General features: G+C 48.8%; 2 protein-coding genes across 2 annotated transcripts in view; one reads left to right on the top strand and one right to left on the bottom strand.

The window, feature by feature from the left end:
• Positions 1 to 9149, top strand: part of tg (thyroglobulin) — a gene marked incomplete at both ends in the record, with an annotated part of 18881 nt that extends 9732 nt beyond the window's left edge. The window contains 25 exon segments of the mRNA XM_080501286.1: positions 163 to 272; positions 349 to 454; positions 609 to 797; positions 898 to 1068; positions 1217 to 1303; positions 1454 to 1507; positions 1616 to 1753; positions 3437 to 3613; positions 3726 to 3840; positions 4049 to 4134; positions 4808 to 4954; positions 5077 to 5142; positions 5454 to 5588; positions 5660 to 5839; positions 5926 to 6130; positions 6211 to 6298; positions 6471 to 6621; positions 6690 to 6892; positions 7008 to 7172; positions 7301 to 7438; positions 7519 to 7706; positions 7907 to 8011; positions 8578 to 8718; positions 8799 to 8980; positions 9046 to 9149. Of these exon segments, the coding sequence (XP_080357412.1) occupies positions 163 to 272; positions 349 to 454; positions 609 to 797; positions 898 to 1068; positions 1217 to 1303; positions 1454 to 1507; positions 1616 to 1753; positions 3437 to 3613; positions 3726 to 3840; positions 4049 to 4134; positions 4808 to 4954; positions 5077 to 5142; positions 5454 to 5588; positions 5660 to 5839; positions 5926 to 6130; positions 6211 to 6298; positions 6471 to 6621; positions 6690 to 6892; positions 7008 to 7172; positions 7301 to 7438; positions 7519 to 7706; positions 7907 to 8011; positions 8578 to 8718; positions 8799 to 8980; positions 9046 to 9149 (3431 nt within the window).
• A 280-nt stretch (positions 9150 to 9429) lies between these two features.
• LOC308133920 (succinate-semialdehyde dehydrogenase, mitochondrial-like) lies at positions 9430 to 15818 on the bottom strand (the record flags this gene model as incomplete). The annotated part of the gene is made up of 10 exons (XM_080501475.1): positions 9430 to 10777; positions 11342 to 11400; positions 11502 to 11665; positions 11773 to 11931; positions 12094 to 12237; positions 12459 to 12602; positions 12769 to 12885; positions 13859 to 14029; positions 14171 to 14254; positions 15528 to 15818. 10 exons carry the CDS (start codon positions 15816 to 15818, stop codon positions 10566 to 10568), a joined length of 1545 nt encoding a protein of 514 aa, XP_080357601.1. The 3' UTR covers positions 9430 to 10565.
• Between the last annotated feature and the right edge of the window lie 4706 nt (positions 15819 to 20524).

Below are 20524 nucleotides of genomic sequence, written 5' to 3'. Positions count from 1 at the left end.
CAGCAATGCTGCTAAATACATTATTAAAGTAACTGATACTCTGTCATTTAAATCTGTTTTAACAACAATAATTTCACTTTTAACTGAGTACAAATGTTGAGTACTCTCTGCCCCAGTTGATATATATTGTGTTTTGATAGTTTGTTTGTTTGTTTATCTCAGCATGTGCAGCAGAGCGGTCCTGCCACCATGTGGCGCTGTTCAACAGACAAACCCAGTGTGAACTGTACAGCACACACACACTGAACACACACTGCAATGCTTCCCAACAGGTACACACACACACACACACACACAAAAACACACACACGATTTTTTGTTTGTTTGTTTAATTCTGTTATTTCTCAGACAAGCGGATTTCTGGGTAATCCCCGAGCCGAGCTCTTTGATTGGCTGAGCTGCTCTCTGAAGGTGAGGGGCGGAGCATCCGACATGTTGGTCATCAGGAAGAAAGGTACCGTTGCCGAGCAACCCCAATTTATCTTCCTCAGAACAGTGTGTGTGTGTGTGTGTGTAAGTGTGTGTGTGTAAGTGTGTGTGTGTGTGTGTGTGTGCTCAGCTATGTGTCCACGTGTGTTCAGGTGTGTGTTTGTCCCGGTGTGTTCCAGGGACGGAGTTTTCCTCGCAGCGATTCGTGAGGATGAGGATGAGGAAGGTGCTCTCAGGTGTGTTCAGGACTCAGGTGTTCTCCTCCTCTCGGACCTCCCTGGCTGACGCCCACCGTTCCTGTGAGGACGGCTGTGGCCGGGACACCTGCTGCCACGGATTCATCCTCAACCAGAACGTCCTGAACGGAGGTACGCACACCTCACCACTGATTGGTCCAGCCTTTGTGGGCGGGGCTCTTCCTCACACCTCCTCCTTTACCCCCCCCCCCCCCCCCCCCCCCCACCTCAGGCTCCCTGTTCTGTGGTTGGCTGAGGTCCCCGTCAGTCCTGACGTGTGGCGACCAGGACTGGGACGTGATTGGACAGGGGACGGCCAGCCGGATCTGTGGGGCGGGGCTTACCTACAACGAACAGCAGCGCGGCTTCCTGTTTGACTTTGGAGGAGAGAAGTTTGACATCAGTGAGGAGCTAAAGTCACACCGAGACACGGAAACATGAGTGAAACAGACTGAACTGACGTCTGTCTGCCTGTCTGCCTGTCTGTCTGCCTGTCTGTCTGTCTGTCTGTCTGTCTGTCTGCCTGTCTGTCTGTCTGTCTGTCATCCCAGCTGAATCTGCTCTGCCAGCTGACAGTAAGAACAAGAAAGACTACCAGGCATCCATCATCATCTTCCAGGCCGTCTACCTGAACCCAGGTACTTGACCTCTGACCTCTGACCCCTGACACGCCATGCTCAGACATACAGTGCTGTTTGTGACTCAGAGCTGGTGGTTTGTCACAGTTTGTTTGTTTGTTTGTTTGTTTGTTTGTTTGTTTGTTTGTTTGTTAGATGCGGCGTCCTCAGCCGGCTCTGGTTCTCCGTCATGTGCCGCAGCCAAACTCAGCCCTCCTCTGGACGGTTTGTTTCTACAGACACGTTCTGATGTTTTGATCGTGAATGAAAAACAAGCAAAGCGTCCGAATGTTGTCTTCTTGTGAGTGATGATGTAAACGTGTTCCGTCTCAGGATCGGTGCAGCTGAAGTTTCGGCCTCTGTCTGGGGACGAGGTGGTGGTGGAGCCCCAGAGGAAACTGCCCTCTCTCTCCTTCTTACTGAACAGGAACAGCTTCAGCTCCCAGCAGGCCCTGCGCTGGTGTCTCACACGTAAGGTCGCCCTCTGGTGGAGAGCATCACCTGGTTCTCCTGCTCCTCATTTCTTATTCCTCAAGATCCCCATTCTCTGAGTCAGAAACTGTTGTATTTAATTAACTTCTGCTTGACGCAATGTGCAGGAAGTTAAAAGACTGAAACAAACTAAACAGGCTCATCAAAATAAAATGCCGTGTTTCATTTGATTCGGTTTTATATGATGGGAAATGCAGAATGAATGGCTTGAGGCTGAAAGGTCTGTTACTTCACAGTATATCCAGGTTGTGCATAACATTTTTGAAAAGTAACTAAAAACAACGGAACCAATTACTTTGGACAATAAGTAATCAGTAGTGTTTGGATTACTTTCTCAGGAAATTATTCAGTAATTACTATTTTATTGTAACTTGACCAACACTGACTACAGGTGACTCCAGGTGACTACAGGTGATGTCAGGATTCAACTACAGGTGATGTCAGGATTCAACTACAGGTGATGTCCTGACATCACCTGTAGTCTCCTCCTGACATCACCTGTAGTTGAATCCTGACATCACCTGTAGTCACCTGGAGTCACCTGTAGTCAGTGTTGGTCAAGTTACAATAAAATAGTAATTACTGAATAATTTCCTGAGAAAGTAATACAAACACTACTAAAGGTGATGTCAGGAGGAAACTACAGGTGATGTCAGGAGGATACTACAGGTGATGTCAGGTGACTACAGGTGATGTCAGGAGGATACTACAGGTGATGTCAGGTGACTACAGGTGATGTCAGGAGACTACAGGTGATGTCAGGAGGAGACTACAGGTGATGTCAGGAGGAGACTACAGGTGATGTCAGGAGGAGACTACAGGTGATGTCAGGAGGAGACTACAGGTGATGTCAGGAGGAGACTACAGGTGATGTCAGGAGGAGACTACAGGTAATGTCAGGAGACTACAGGTAATGTCAGGAGACTACAGGTAATGTCAGGAGACTACAGGTGATGCCAGGAGACTACAGGTAATGTCAGGAGACTACAGGTGATGTCAGGATTCAACTACAGGTGATGTCCTGACATCACCTGTAGTCTCCTCCTGACATCACCTGTAGTTGAATCCTGACATCACCTGTAGTCACCTGGAGTCACCTGTAGTCAGTGTTGGTCAAGTTACAATAAAATAGTAATTACTGAATAATTTCCTGAGAAAGTAATACAAACACTACTAAAGGTGATGTCAGGAGGAAACTACAGGTGATGTCAGGAGGATACTACAGGTGATGTCAGGTGACTACAGGTGATGTCAGGAGGATACTACAGGTGATGTCAGGTGACTACAGGTGATGTCAGGAGACTACAGGTGATGTCAGGAGGAGACTACAGGTGATGTCAGGAGGAGACTACAGGTGATGTCAGGAGGAGACTACAGGTGATGTCAGGAGGAGACTACAGGTGATGTCAGGAGGAGACTACAGGTGATGTCAGGAGGAGACTACAGGTAATGTCAGGAGACTACAGGTAATGTCAGGAGACTACAGGTAATGTCAGGAGACTACAGGTGATGCCAGGAGACTACAGGTAATGTCAGGAGACTACAGGTGATGTCAGGAAGAGACTACAGGTGATGTCAGGAGGAGACTCCAGGTGACTCCAGGTGACTCCAGGTGACTCCAGGTGACTCCAGGTGACTCCAGGTAACATGTGTTTCTTGCAGGCTGTGACGCGGAGCCTGAGTGCTTTGTGGCTGACCTCAGAGATGACGACTCGGCGGGTTTCTTCAGCTGCTCGCTGTATCCTGACAGCAGAGTTTGTGGCGCCTACGACACCTCTAAAAGGCTACCCTGCCGCCACCAGCTGGACAGAACCCCCAACAACACCTACAGCAAAGCAGGTAAGCAGAGGAGCTCGGCCTCCAATTGGCTGATTCAGTCAGGAAAGAAAATCACAATCGAAACAGAGTAAATACACTCAATAAGGTATAAATGTTGTGTGTGTTTGTCCAGTGGCTCTGTCTGGACCTGTGAAGAGTTTCTACCAGAGAGTTTCTTTCCAGAAGATGGTTTCTTATTCTGTTCGCAGCGTAATAACCCTGACTGCAAACTCGCCACTGTCTGAGGGGTAACACACACACACACACACACACACACACACACACACACACACACACACACACACACACACACACACACACACACACACACACACACACTCTCACACACACACACACACACACACACACACACACACACACACACACACACACACACACACACAGAATCCTCCTTTCACTGTTCGTCTGACGTGTGTGTGTGTGTGTGCGTGTCAGGTTCATGCAGTGCGAGCGGCGCTGTGATGAAGACCCTTGTTGCCGTGGTTTCGGATTTGCCGGTTACAAAGTTAACAAATCAACAGGTATGCTAACGCTACTCCGACTGTAACATTGTAAACTGACACTGATTTCTAATATGATGCTGTTGATAATATGTTATGTCATGAATCACATGTGAAGAAATTTAACTAAATTGAGCAAAAAAGAAAAAAAAAACCTGGCTTTCCTGGTGCTCCCCTGCAGTTTTCTAAAAATTCTCATTATTATTAAAAGCAAAGAAAAAAATTCAATTACACAAATTCTGGTGAATTTATAATGGTGATTTCTGGTAAGGAAAATCATTGTGGACAAACATGAAATAGGTTTAAGTGTGCACCAGGTGTGAGGGTTACAGACTGTTTACTAAGACAGACGTCGACTTCCTGTTACAATCACATGCAAAGAAGATCCAAGATGAATCAACACAAACATTTTCCACAGTCAAAAATGAATAAATATTTATGACGGGATCAAATTAGTCTCTCTTTCACTGGAGAAGATGCTATTTTAGCGCGTAGCCTAGCAATGCTACTGTTAGCTCCCTAGTTGATGTTGCTCGGTTATACAGTGTTGGACTCAGTGTGTGTGTGTGTGTGTGTGTGTGTGTGTGTGTGTGTGTGTGTGTGTGTGTGTGTGTGTGTGTGTGTGTGTGTGTGTGTGTGTGTGTGTGTGTGTGTGCGTGCGTGCGTGCGTGCGTGCGTGCGTGTGTGTGTGCAGGAGGCTCAGACATCATGTGTCTGGCTCTGGTCAGTCTGGGAGTTCAGACCTGCAGTGAAGACGACTTGACCTCGTGGAGGACTCAGGACTGCAGCCCGTCAGGGCTGATGACCTCCCCAGACCCCTTCGGCTGGTACCAGAAACCCAGTACTGAGTACACACACACACACACACACACACACACACACACACACACACACACACACACACACACACACACACACACAAAACAGGAGTTTTGTATTCATGTGACATGCTTGTGTTTGCAGTCAATCAGTGGAGTTCGTCTCCGGCTCTCTGTCCTCCCTTCAGTCTGCCTCCAACCAAGAACAACGGTAATACCACCAACGCTTCAAATACCACCAACTATACAAATACCACCAACTATACAAATACCACCAACACTACAAATACCACCAACAGTACAAATACCACCAACAGTACAAATACCACCAACTATACAAATACCAACAACAGTACAAATACCAGAGTTTAGTTACTCAGTTACAGTTACTGAGGTGTCTGTGACCTAGTTCCTTTTGTCCTCGATGAAAACAGTTGAAGACTGGTTCGCTGCTAGCTTTGAGTACTCAAATACTCTGAATTACCCTGAAGCTCTGTTACTTGAGTATGTCATGTGTCTCAGTGTCAGCAGACGAGTGGCGTTCGCTCTCTGCCTCGTCGGTCCTGGTCGACCCGTCTCTCCCTACGTATGATGTCATCCACGTGAGCCGTGACATCGCCGCCGACCGGGACATGACCAGGGACTGGTGTCTCCATGGTAACCATCACGCATTGAAACCAGACCCTGGCTTGTTGGTCCTATCCTGACCTTCGTCTGTTCCCGGTCAGCCTGTCAGGAGGCGGAGTCTTGTGTTGCCGTGTCACTGCGGGAGGCGGAGTCAGCCACTCGCTGCGTTCTGTACCCGGACACCACAGTCTGCGGACTGCGTTCTTCCAACCCCACTTCCTCCAAAGCCTCCTGCCGGCTGGTCATCAAGGAGCCCGCCGCCCAGGTGTACCTGAGGACTGGTGAGAGTCCCGGCCAATCAGAGCAGAGCCCGCCCACTGAGGTTTGACCTCCTTTTACAAGTTCTTTCACTGGATCTTTTCCTCAGAGCGGTTGCCGTCGGCTACGTCAGTCTCCATCCAGGGTCATGGCATCCTCCAAGGCGTTGCCGTGGAAACCGCCCTGGGATCAGACAGGAGGCGGGTGGTGCAGTTCCTCGGAGTCCCGTACGCTCGTCCGCCGACCGGAGCGCTCCGCTTCGAGGCTGCTCAGCCGGCTGATTGGACGGGAACCTGGGACGCCACCAAACCACGGTAACCGAAGCGACAGACAGCGACCCCCGCAGGTCGCACGGCCCGGGACTCGTCTCAGTCTGGGTGTCTTTGTCCTTCAGTTCCAGCTGTATCCAGCCGGGTGACTCAGAGTCTGCTGGCTCCTCTGAGGACTGTCTCTACCTTAACGTCTTCTCTCCTGCTGCTGTGGTGAGTCTGTCCATTGAGGACAACTTCCCAGGTTCAACGTCACAGGAACATCGGACCTTCAGTCTCACAACTCGAGGATTTCACATCTTTCTTTCTTTGTAAATGATTGCTTTTATCAACTTTGTCGTGGTTGTCATGGAGATGACTGAACGTGTGTGTATGTGTGTGTCAGAGGGGGCGTGTCCCAGTCCTCGTGTTCTTCTTCAACCCTTCAACCAATCAAAGGTCAGGACTGTTGGACGGCTCCGCCCTCGCTGCCTTGGGAAATATCGTCGTGGTTACAGCGAGCTACCGGACAGCAGCACTGGGATTCCTGAGTACAGGTACACACACACACATTTATTTTGTGTGGAGCAACGCTGTAAGAGAACTTTTATTCCATTGTATCCAGGTGGTCTCCGTGGTAACTACGGCCTGTCGGACCAGGAGGCGGTGCTTCGCTGGGTCCACGCCCACATCTCCCTGGTGGGCGGAGACAAGGAGAGAGTGACGGTGGGAGCAGAGCGTCGTGGCGCTGACATCACCAGCCTCCATCTCCTCTCCTCCTCCTCCTCCTCCTCCTCCTCTCCTCTGTTCCAGAGAATGATTTTGATGGTGAGATATTCCTGCTCCTCTTCCTCCTCTTCTCCTCCTCGTCCTCCCCCTTGTTCCCGTGGAGAAAGGGACTATTCGTGGATGTGGAAGGAACCTTGTTCTGTGCTCCCCACAGGGTGGATCCGTGTTTTCTCCCTCTGGGCTCCAGACCGCCTCCACCTCCCAGCGCCAGGCCGTTATTCTGGCCCGAGAGCTCGGCTGTGTGACCTCTGACCTCACGCAGATGGTCGCCTGCCTCAGAGCGACGCCGGTTCATCGGCTCAACGCCGCACAGACAAAGGTGGAGAACACAGAACGCCATTCAGATTGATTTACACTGAATCAATTAGAATAGTCACCTCAGAGTGTCATCCATAAAAGATGATGATGATGATGATGATGATGATGATGATGATGCTGTTGCTGTAGTTGCTGGCGGTCAGTGGTCCCTTCCTGTCCTGGTCTCCTGCCCCTCCGGCTGTCGCTCCTTCATCGCTGCACAGAGTCGACCTCCTGCTGGGAACGTCACAGCAGGACGGCCTGATCAGCCGCGCTCGCAGGATAAAGGTCAGAGGTCGAGAGTGGGTCCGACACTCCTCCCCCGCTGCTGTGAGACGTCACATGACCTCCTCCCGGTGTGTTTTCAGGACTTCGAGGCGCTGCAGGGCCGAGCGGATGGGAAGACGGCGTTCTACGAGGCTCTGAGCCGCTCGCTGGGCGGAGCCTCAGGTAACGCTCTGCTGAAGGAGGCGGCGGCCTGGTTCTACTCTCTGGATCACAGCCCGTCAGCCTCAGGGTACAACCTGTTCTCCAGAGCACTGGAGAACGCCACCAGGTAGAAAATACACTGGAACAACATAACGATGTGGCCGTGCTTGTTACCTCTGGACATGAAATAACTTCAGTGTGTGTGTGTGTGTGTGTGTGTGTGTGTGTGTGTGTGTGTGTGTGTGTGTGTGTGTGTGTGTGTGTGTGTGTGTGTGTGTGTGTGTGTGTGTGTGTGTGTGTGTGTGTGTGTGTGTGTGTGTTTTGCAGGGATCTGTTCATCATCTGCCCCACGCTGCAGATGGCTAGCCACTGGGCTAATAGCAAAGCTAACGTCTTCCTGTTCCACCAGCCGGCCTCCAGCTCTCACAACAGGTAATCTCACGTATGCTCTATAATCTGATGTTAGAGGAGGAAGATGCTCTATAATCTGATGTTAGAGGAGGAGGATGCTCTATAATCTGATGTTAGAGGAGGAAGATGCTCTATAATCTGATGTTAAAGGAGGAAGATGCTCTATGGTCTGGATGTTAGAGGAGGAAGATGCTCTATAATCTGGATGTTAGGAGGAAGATGCTCTATAATCTGGTGTTAGAGGAGGACGATGCTCTATAATCTGGATGTTAGGAGGAAGATGCTCTATAATCTGATGTTAAAGGAGGAAGGTGCTCTATAATCTGGATGTTAGGGGGGAAGATGCTCTATAATCTGGATGTTAGGAGGAAGATGCTCTATAATCTGATGTTAGAGGAGGAAGATGCTCTATAATCTGGATGTTAGGAGGAAGATGCTCTATAATCTGATGTTAGGGGGAAGATGCTCTATAATCTGATGTTAGGAGGAAGATGCTCTATAATGGATGTTCATGGGGGAACATGCTGCACAGAGAGAGACAGCAGCTCAGGAACCGTTTCAATCTGTAACAATCTGTATTTCCACAGAGCGGACGTTTCCGTTCCTCTGGACGTTCAGCTGGTGTTCGGGACGCCCCACCACCCAATCAACTCTCAGCGTTTCACCTCCTCCGAGCGGCGCCAGTCTGTGGCCATGATGAGCTACGTGTCGAGCTTCGTCCACCGCGGGTCAGACCGCCGCCCCTCCTCCGACTCTCAGCGCGCCACCGTCGGCACCGCGCAGCTCATGTCTCCTGTTTCCCCCTCAGGAACCCGAACCCCTCACACCTGTGGGCGGAGTCAGCTCTGCCCCGCTGGAAGCCCGTCCAATCCTCCGAGGCCTCGCCCACCTACCTGCAGCTCAGCCCCGCCCTCCGCCTTCAGAGCGGCCTGAGGCAGAACGCTTGCTCCTTCTGGACTCAGCTGGGAGCCAGACTGACCCAAATCACAGGTAAGTCGACTCTACTGACCTCTACTGAACTCTGCTGATTCCTCACTGATCCTATGCATCTGCAGGTGACCTGGGGGCGGAGCCTCTGCAAGCCGCACTGAACCCTGAGCTCCCGTTGACCGCCGCACCGTCCAGCCAATCGCAGAGTGAGAAAGATGGCTACAACTAAACCAATGACATCATCACACCACCACCACCATCATCATCATCCGCTTCAGCTCCCAGAATGCAACTTTGATTGACTGTCTTTTAGCAATAATAAAACGCATCAGAAAATATCTGCTGTGTGTGTGTGTGTGTTACTGACAGATTAACCTTAACCCAGAGGTTTAACTCAAAAAGCTGTGATGAAGTCAAACACTGTTTAGAGGAAGGAAAGGCTCACCGTGTGTTTACTGTGGATTCACGGGCTCAATAGAATTCAGTTAAAACAAAAGTCCAGCACAGTATCAAGGTTTCAACTTTAATTTGTATTATTAACAGTCAGAAATACAAAAATCTACTTTTTACATCCATTTTAACAAAAACATGTTACACTGAAGACACAGACAGGAGAGGCTCTGTTAACGTTAATTGGTTCTTTCTTCAGCCTGTTCACATACAGAAGACGTTCTACATGGTTCCACCAGGGCGCTGAGAGCAGGTCAAAGACGTCGTGTTCTCCCCTCGTATCGGCTCATATCTTCATGGTGGTTAGTTTATGAGCACATGGTTTCAGTTCAGAGTTCACTCGCAGGACAGAACGTCACAACAGGCAGAACAAGCCTCTGAAAGCTCAATGAGCTACAATCCCAGTTTCAGTGCTCAAGGTTTGTGCTGCTTCATCATATAACATTAAAACCCAACAGGGAAAAACAGTTAGCGTCTACGAGCCCAAACTTCATTTGTCACTAATTAATGAGAGAAAATCTTTTTCTTTCTACAATTTTCTGTTACCCACTCCTGCACTTGAGTTCATGGCTTCATGCGTTCTACAACTAATAGGAATGTTTGAGGTTTAGGCCCCGCCCCTTCTGCTCCGAGGTGTTCAGAGGAAATACAAAAAAATACAGATTCTAACTCTTTAAGATCAATAACTACATCTGCTCAATATATATATATTTCATCTCCACACTCATGCACATGCAGACCCTGTTTCCCCTTTGCGCGCACACACACACACACACACACACACACACACACACACACACACACACACACACACACACACACACACACACACACACACACACACACACACACTGTAGTGTGGCTCAGTTTGTCTCATGAAGTCTACTGATGATTGAAAATATTAAAAACGACAAAAAAAAGAGAAACAGAAACTTTGTGCTTTGTCTTGGCGTCTTCCAGGACGGATTCTGTTTGGATTTCGTCCAGAGAAACAGAACTAGATTCTGATTGGCTGCAGGTCAGTGCATGATGTCATCAAAAAGTCTGATTGGGCAGTTCATATTAGGGGGAGGGGCTTGGCACGTCTCATTAACAGGCTCTCAGGAATGCGGAGATGTAAAGGTTAACGTGTTAAGAAGTTGGCGTTAAAACCCAAGAAGAGGTGACGTGACCTTTTGGAAGCTTCCACTCGCTCTCATGGATTCAGGTTTCCGAGGCACATGTACTTGACCTCCAGGTACTCGTCGATGCCGTACTTGGAGCCCTCGCGTCCCAGACCGGACTCTTTGACGCCCCCGAACGGAGCCTCGGCGCAGGACACGATGCCCTCGTTGACCCCGACCATCCCCACCTCCAGGTTCTCGGCAACCCGAAAGATCTGACTCACGTCCTGAGAGAAGAAGTAACCTGAGAGAAAAAAACATCAGCTGAGCCATCAGAACAGAGACACACCTGGAAACAACCCCAAACTGGGCTATATGGAGATACATGTAGCTCTATAGAGCTACGTGTGGCTACGTGTGGCTACGTGTAGCTCTATGGGGCTACACGTATCGCTATACGTAGCTACATATAGCTCTATGGGGCTACACGTGTCGCTATACGTAGCTACGTGTAGCTCTATGGGGCTACACGTGTCGCTATACGTAGCTACATGTAGCTCTATGGGGCTACATGTGTCGCTATACGTAGCTACATGTAGCTCTATGAGGCTCCATGTGTCGCTATACGTAGCTCTATGGGGCTACATGTGTCGCTATACGTAGCTACATGTAGCTCTATGGGGCTACACGTGTCGCTATACGTAGCTACGTGTAGCTCTATGGGGCTACACGTGTCGCTATACGTAGTGACATGTAGCTCTATGGGGCTCCATGTGTCGCTATACATAGCTACATGCAGCTCTATGGGGCTACATGTGTCGCTATACGTGTCTCTACACGTACAAAAACAGCTGGATGCTGTGCTTACCTGCCAGCCCCACGTTAGCAGAGTTAGCCACAGAGAGAGCCTCTTCCTCGGTGTCGAACCTGTAGGTCAGAAGGAGAAGCTCTGGTTGGTGGGTGGGCGGACGTCCTCTCAAATGTCTCCGGGGTTTAATCATCAGGGTGTAACGAGTCGCGGTACCGACCTGATGACGGGAACCAGCGGCCCGAAAGTCTCCTCCCTCGTACACGCCATGTCGGTGTTGACGTCCACCAGCAGAGTCGGTTCCATGAAGGAACCGTGGAGACGCTTCCCGCCTCGCAGCACCGTCGCTCCCCGGGACACGGCGTCCGACACTTGCTGCAACACCTGAGCGACCAACACACTCCATAGTTACTTTGTGAGTCAGTTACTCTTGTGGTTAGTTATTCTGTAGGCTAGTTACTCTGTGGTCAGTTACTCTAAGGCCCGCCTACCTTTTCTGCAGCGCGGGAGTTGATGAGCGGCCCCTGGGTGGTCTGGGGGTCCGAGCCGTGGCCCAGGCGGAGCTCGGCGTCCATCGCTTGTCCCAGTTTGTCCACGAAGCGCTCGTAGATCCCGCTCTGAACCAGGAAGCGGTTTGAACACACGCAGGTCTGCAACAGGAAGTGACATCACAGATGTCAGGCTGACACAGTCTCTACTTTCAAGGTCAGACTTTTGTATCTAAAAAAGCTGACCACACCGGACCGTTTTCTAATGACGCTGCCGTAGGTGGAGGCTGCCGTCGCCTTCCACCTACTGAGTGTCTGCCTCACCTGTCCAGAGTTCCTGAACTTGGACGCCATGGCGCCCGCCACCGCCCGGTCCACGTCAGCACTGTCGAACACGATGAAGGGGGCGTGGCCTCCCAGCTCCATGGACACCTTCTTCACCGTGTCAGCGGCCATTTTTAGCAACACCTGAGAGGAACCATTCATATGTCAGCCGAAGTATTCTGTGGTACTGTAGTACTCTGCAGTGTAGAGTACCTATCCTACACAGTACAAATGAGATATAGTACTAATATTACTGACGCCACAGAGTACAACTGCTCCCCGTGTCAATGTATATTGTACACGAATCCAAACGCCGCCTGGGGCCTCGTTACGGGCCGATAAGCCCCGCCCCCTCAGTGACTCACCTTCCCGGTGGCGGTGGAGCCGGTGAAGGAGATTTTGCCCACCAGGGGGTCGGTGCAGAGGACCTGACCCACCGCCGGAGTCTTCTCTCTGGAGCAGGGGACCACGTTAAACACCCCCGCCGGGATGCCGGCCTGCTCCGCCAGCTGCCACACACACACACACACACACACACACACACACACACACACACACACACACACACACACACACACACACACACACACACACACACACACACACACACACACACAGGTGACCCTCAGCAACCCCCTCGGCTCCCAGACGGATCCAGACGGTGCGTTCACTGACCTCAGCCAGAGCGAGAGCCGACAGCGGCGTGTCCTCGGCCGGCTTCACCACCGCCGTGCAGCCGGCGGCCAGAGCGGCGCCCACCTTCCTGGTGATCATGGCGCTGGGGAAGTTCCACTGACACACAGAGCAGACAGTGTGTGTGTGTGTGTGTGTGTGAGTGTGTGTTCATGTCTCGTTCTTTCAAGCTGGTTCTGGTCCAGACTTGGACAGAGGGACCGAGCCTGACAGGCCAGGACTCCACTGTAATGATTCTTCTTCTTACTCTTTTTTTTTATACTTTTGCGTCATTCAGCCTGATTCTGACCCTCGAAACGCTCAGACTTTCACCAAATTTGACACGCTCATCAAGACTGGCAACAAAATTTAAGACGAGTATAAAATAACCCTCAGAGTGCCAAAATGTGCTCTCTAGCGCCACCTAGAAACACTAAAAGTCGTAGAGAGATCAAACCAAAACTCCTTTTTCAAGCGACATTTAAAATGGAGGAAAATCATGTTTGTGACAAACTGAGGCGCCCCGAGTCCAAAGTTTACGTGTGACTGCTTAAACCCACACACACTGAAAGCCCACACACTTCCCTGTTAAGAAATGATACATTTATTAGAACATTTTCCTCAAAACTGAAAAAATAAAAGTCTTTGTTTATTAAAAAAATACAAATAAAACTTTTAAAAAAAGATTCTATTTAGGGTTTAGCTGGATCAGAGTTTAGCTGGCTTTCAAAACAAAAGACCCAAATTTCTTCAAAACAAAAGTGTCTGGTTGTTAGAACCTTCAAAATGTATATTTCTTTCAATATTTAATTGGGCCAAAGGCCATGATTGGGCCGATCCTGACGGGCCAGAGGCCAGAGTACGAGGTACGGCAGAGTACGAGGTACGGCAGAGTACGAGGTACGGCAGAGTACGGCTGCTTACAGCTTTCATTTTGAAATGTTTTTAGTTGAGACACACACACACTGCACACTCCAGACATCCTGAACTCGTTGAACGTACCACACACACACACGCTGAATACCGTGAACACACTAGCGCTTCACGCAGGTCCTGCTCTAACCCGCCGGTTGGACTCTGATTGGCTGCTCACCGGCGTGATGATGGAGGCCACGCCCACCGGCTGCTTCAGGAGGAAGATCTTTCGGTCTCGGAGAGGAGCCGGGACGACGTCTCCGTAGACCCGCCGGGCCTCCTCGGAGAACCACTCCAGGAAGGAGGCCGAGTACGTGACCTCACCCAGAGACTCCTTCATGGGTTTCCCCTGAAACACAAAGTGCACCGTCGGGACCCACGCGGCAGGGGGAAGTGCCATTTCCTTCGTGGAGGTCAGACAGTACCAGTCCAAATGTGGAAACAGAAGCAGTAATCTCAACTACTTTAGGTACTCCTCATTAACACTCACACATTCGAAGGTGATCAGCTTGGCGAGGTCTTCTTTGTGCAGCGTCATCAGGTCAAACCACTTCCTGAGCAGGACGCTGCGCTCCTACGACAGCCAATCACATCGTCACATCAATACCATTCTAATAATATACCAATACAATTCTAATAATATACCAATACCATTCTAATGATATACCAATACAATTCTAATGATATACCAATACAATTCTAATGATATACCAATACCATTCTAATAATATACCAATACAATTCTAATAATATACAAATACCATTCTAATAATATACCAATACAATTCTGATACTGTACCGATGCCATTCCGAATCTATACTGATACTAGACCAGTACCACACAGATACTAAACTGACATTAAACCAATGCCGATACCATACCAGTACTATACGATACCATTCTGATACTATACCGATACTACATTGATGCCACACTGGTACCAGACCAGTACTGTACTGATACTAAACAGACACTGTACCGAGATTAAAGCATCTCCCTCTTGGATTAATAGAGTATTTCTATTCTATTCTCACTGATAAACTCTCCATCTCTGTGAAACTCCATTCAACTCCATTCAACGGGCTCTTGTGTGAGTAGAAGATGTAGGATTCCAAGTTTGAATTTATCAACAAGAACATTTCTCACCATTTACTGCAAAGTCGTGTGCAAATGTGGAGAACATTCCTTCCATACAGACACTGAGTGAAGATAAACTATGAAGGTCAGAGGGAAGCAGGTTCTCCTCCTGTTGTTCTCAGTGTTCATGGTTCTTACTGAAACACAGTACCTTTACAAGTTGAACCACATCTAAACTGCAGAGTTCTCAAGAATTTCTATCAGTGTTGTGTGAACTAATAACCTTTCTGACAAACTGAAATCCTCCTCAGCGTCCAGCAGGTCACTGCAGTGAAGACAGAGCGCCTACTTTCACTGAAACGTGTTTTTTCTGGCAAATTGTGTTCAAGCCGAATTAAAACTACTCTTGTGAAACTTTTAAAGCCCTCAAATCAAAATGTGCTCGGAGTGTCTTCACTCTGTTATTACGCGTTTATATTAATCGAGCGCCGTTCTGAGTGGAGTTCGGTGACACGGCAGAGCTGATGTTGAAGTATGAGACTGACAGGCTGGAAGCTGTCAGCGCTCCACATGGAGATAGGAAGCACCAGTGGTTTGTCTGGTGTTCCTCCACAGTGCGCCTCCAGGTGAATTCTCCACGAGCCGATTGAAAGTCAGCCGTGATTCGGTCGAGGAAACGAACCGAGCCGAGCCGCTCCGCTCACCTCCGCTGAATTAAAGAGTGTTTTGGGTTAAATCCTTGGTTCTTCTCACGGGGTCTGGCTCCTACCTTGGCCGTGGAGCGCCTCCAGGACTCAAACGCCTTGTACGCGGCGTCCACCGCCTGCTTGGCCTCCGCCGGGCCACAGTCCGCCACCCGGGCGATCTCCTGCCCGGTGGCCGGGTCCAGGACCGGGAACACCGACGCTGCGGAGACCCAGCGGCCGTCCACGTAGCCCTGCGTCCGGAGCAGTCGGGCGGCGGACACGTCCAGACTGTAGTGGCGGAGCATGGAGGCGGTCAGCCCGGGGGAGGCGAGCCGGAGGAGGCGGCGGGTCCGAGGAGCGCACACTGCCGACATACCGGGCGGACAGGCGGGCGAGGGGACGTCGGGCAGTCTGTGCGGGACTCCGTCGGTTTGAGCCAGTCTACGGGGGCGCGCACCACGTGACCGCGCAGCCTTTTAAATTTTCTTTGTGCCCATTTAGACTCAACATTACGGTAAAAAACACTTTCAGAAGAGACGTGTTAGAAATTAATATCACTTTGAGACTAGTTTCAGAACCTTGATGTCATTTTTCACAACTCTAGATACAAAACTCACAACAGTCAGCACTTGTATCACAGACTGTCCAATGTTCAAAACACTGCATTGTTTATTCGTATCTTTAAAGAAAGCTTGCACTCACACAATAATTGGTTCAAATAACTACTTTATCCAGAAATACCATAGAGACATTTCTTTAAATCACACACACACAACATACACACAATGTCACTGTTTAGTCGTTCGTACAACCATTAAATATTGTCGTACAAAATATGTGATACATGTTTCATCGTGTGCTTCACGTAATGTCATTGTACGTAAAATGACTAGTAGAGAGAACACCACAGACAGTGGAATCACAGTTTCAGTTGAACAAAGCTGAAATGTATTGATGAATACAAACTCAATGACAACACAAGTTGAATGAAAGCAACAATTACTGTAACAAAAAAAAGTCCTGCAAAACAAACTGATGTGTTCCACACCTGGATACTGTTTAGTACTGTAAGAAAATAAAAGCTAAACAAAGGAACAATCACTGGTCCTCCCCATCAACCCTGTCTTGTGGTTTGGGCCACAGGTTCTCATCCACATCTGCAAAGATCTTTTCATTTGCCAAACATCTGGGAAAGAACCTCGGTGCCCGGTGGATCCAGGCCTGAACCTGGTCTGCTGTTATGTCATCACATCGTCCCTGGCCTGAAGAAGGTCACTTGTTGATGCGGATGCCGATCATATACTTTCTACTTCCATGTGGAGAAAAATACCTCAATGGGGTTACAGGAAGGAAAGGAGAGTATGGGGACAAGTACACAGTGAGGAACTGTGTATGGACCTGAAACCATGTCTGCACCAGAGGAGCAAGGTGGAACCTGACGTAGTCCCTAAAACCATGCCTGCAGCAGATGAGCAAGGTGGAACCTGACGTAGTCCCTTAAACCATGCCTGCAGCAGAGGAGCAAGGTGGAACCTGACGTAGTCCCTGAAACCATGCCTGCACCTGATGAGCAAGATGGAACTGACGTAGTCCCTGAAACCATGTCTGTACCAGAGGAGCAAGGTGGAACCTGACGTAGTCCCTGAAACCATGCCTACAGCAGATGAGTAAGGTGGAACCTGACGTAGTCCCTGAAACCATGCCTGCAGCAGAGGAGCAAGGTGGAACCTGACGTAGTCCCTGAAACCATGCCTGCACCTCATGAGCAAGGTGGAACCTGACGTAGTCCCTGAAACCATGCCTGCAGCAGAGGAGCATGGTGGAACCTGACGTAGTCCCTGAAACCATGCCTGCAACAGAGGAGCATGGTGGAACCTGACGTAGTCCCTGAAACCATGCCTGCAGCAGAGGAGCATGGTGGAACCTGACGTAGTCCCTGAAACCATGCCTGTAGCAGATGAGCAAGGTGGAACCTGACGTAGTCCCTGAAACCATGCCTGCACCAGATGAGCAAGGTGGAACCTGACGTAGTCCCACACAATGACATCAATTACACCAACAGCTCTGCAGACTAGAGTTCCTGGAGCTTGTCAAGAAATGCAAGGATCTCTGCATCGTATGCACCAATCAGAGTGTTACGCCCTACCACACCATCTTCTGACATCGCCTCACACATACTGATGTTGCCCCCCCCCTCGTCCAGGTGCTTGTACGGTGGCCCGCTGGCCAGTTACTGTAAATCTCTCCCTCTCCTCTTTGTCTTGGCAGGTTGAAGCCTGCCTCTTCCACAAACACACATTTGTGATCATTTTCATCTGCATCCAGGACGTCACCCTCTATGTACAGGAAGACATGTTGGAAAGAGGATTACTGTACAGTATTGATTACAGTACAATGATGGGGATTTTTCACAAACAAGCATCATGAAACTGAACATACCTGAACATATTCAATCCTCATGCTTCACTCTGTCTGCATTTCTTTAAAAGGCACATGGTACAACTGTTTGAGGGACACCTGGTGTCTTTTCAGAACACCTGCAAAGGTGAGCAACCATGTCTTCCACATTCCTGAAGAGATCTTCATGGTCCAGGATGTTCTGTCTGATTTTTCTCAGCCTAAATCATTTCTGTCCGGACCATGTTGACCACAGCGTTCCTGTTCCTCAGTGAGGAGTTTACCTCCTCTACTGGTTCCTGTTCCTCAGTGAGGAGTTTACCTCCACTATTGGGTCGAGTCTCAATTGTGTAGGACTCTGACAGGAAGAACCTGTCGTCATTCTGTAGAACACATTTTACTGTAACAGTCACATTTCCTACTCTGTGCTGCACATTGTGCAGTGTACAATAACTTGACAATTACAGTAAGAGTACTACAGTACTACACTGTAAGTTTACTGTAGTACAGTGTACAATAACTTGACAATTACAGTAAGAGTACTACAGTACTACACTGTAAGTTTACTGTAGTACAGTGTACAATAACTTGACAATTACAGTAAGAGTACTACAGTACTACACTGTAAGTTTACTGTAGTACAGTGTACAATAACTTGACAATGACAGTAAGAGTACTACAGTACTACACTGTAAGTTTACTGTAGTGCAGCTGAACACTCAGCGGTTCTCATTGTGGAAAGTTCTCATGATTGAAGCCATGTTGATCTTCTGAGGTTTGGTTGTATCATTCTTGCTGCCTCAATCATTGTCATGTCATGATTGATGACATGATCAACAACTGTTGCTATAATCTCATTGAGACTCTTTGCCGTTGCCGTCTTGGTCCTTGTCCTCGACCCCGTCCCCCACATGTCTCAACGGGACCATGGACACCTCTCAAACTGGGTGCTGGTCCTCTGCCATTCCTTTGACCACGTCTTCCTCCTCTTCCTCCTCTTCCTCCTCCTACTTGACCTCCATGGTTCCCACCTGCCTGCTCCATGTTGTATCACTACAGATGTTGTTGTCACTTCCTTACTGTCATACGACAAGGTCAGATCAATCATCAGTAATGAATTGGTGTCACAGGTCGTGTCAATCATTGTCATCTTCCTGAAAACGTCATGATCTGAACATGCTCATCCTCAGTTTCCAATACTCTGCTTTAAGCAACAGTTACTTGTCATTTTGAGTAGTTGTATCAATTGATAGTTATAATATTGTAATGAAATGAATAGACAGTCATTAGAAATGTAATGTGTGAATGGCATTCTGAAATGATTGTACTGTGATGTTAAGTTGTGTCATTTTGAACCGGTGATTAAAGTTCAATGGACAAATGATCTTTGGTCTTTGTGCATTGTGTCCAAGTGAGTGAAAAAAAGTGCATTTTGATCATTGGTTGTGAGTTTTGTATCTAGAGTTGTGAAAAATGACATCAAGGTTCTGAAACTAGTCTCAAAGTGATTGATAAAAACTGTAAAATTGTATTGACACGTCAAAGAACAACACAAAACACTTTGTAGAATGTAAAGAGGGTTCGTCCCCACTGGAATGCCTGAAAGGGCCAGAGACCACCAAGGCTGGTGGGGGTAGTGATACGACCAGACTGAAGAGGCCTGATACTGACCGGTGTAAACGGTGTGTGCTGGGGCTCGCCACATCATCACATCACCTAGAGCAGTGTTTTTCAACCTTTCTGAGCCAAGGCACACTTTTTTGTTTGGAAAAATGTGGAGGCACACCACCACCTGAAAATGTTAAAATGTGAAACTCTGTAGCCTCTATTAACAATATAAAGTCATTCTCATCAAAGTTTTATCAACAGGAATCAAATAAATACAGAAAAAAGTATTTCCCAAGGTCTTTTTTTAATAGTGCCTCCCTCAGTGTGAAACCTGGACCTGATGGATGAAGAACTGAGATCCTGGTTCACATTCTTCCTTTTCTAAAACTTCTCCATCACTGTCACTGACACAGTACTTTGATACAAGATGGTAGCAGGAGGTGGAGATGAACCACACTGACGTCTGTCACATTACATTTCACCGGCAAAGTTCTGTGCTGCCCTCTAGTGGTGAAGAGTATTTATACAGGATTACTCTGCAACACACTGTCGGCTGGGAGAGCAAATGATTTTTAGAAAAAAATGTGAAATTGGATAATTTCCCACGGCTCACCTGACGAGATCTGGAGGAAACACCAGTGTGCCGCGGTGCAGTGGTTGAAAAACACTGACCTAAAGCACATGTTGACGTCTGAACGGGCCCGTGGTGTCGTCTGCAGCTTGTTTCAGGGGACGCTTGCCCACCGCCTGCTGAATGGCCCCGACGTGCAGCAGGACCGCCCGTTGCCTTCCGGGCTCCGTGCTGCGCCTGACGATGAGGGCGTGACGCAGGACAAAGCAGCGCAGCAACAAGGACCAGAGGAGCGCTGGTCACTCTCGGGCCGGTGGCCACGCCATGGAAGCTCCAAACCACTCAACAGGATCCCTTTTTTCATAAAAATCAAACTTGTTTGTCCTCAGTTTCTTTTTTTTCCACCCCCATCATGTTAAGACAACATTTTCCTTCAAAATAAAAGCTTTGGATGTCAGGTTAAAAGTGTTTGATGTGCAGATCAATCAGATTCCGAGGCTGAAA

Source organism: Blennius ocellaris (assembly GCF_963422515.1).
Source record: "Blennius ocellaris genome assembly, chromosome: 8".
NCBI lineage: Eukaryota > Metazoa > Chordata > Actinopteri > Blenniiformes > Blenniidae > Blennius > Blennius ocellaris.
Note: the sequence above shows the minus strand (reverse complement) of the source record. Positions and strands in the feature narration are given on the sequence as shown.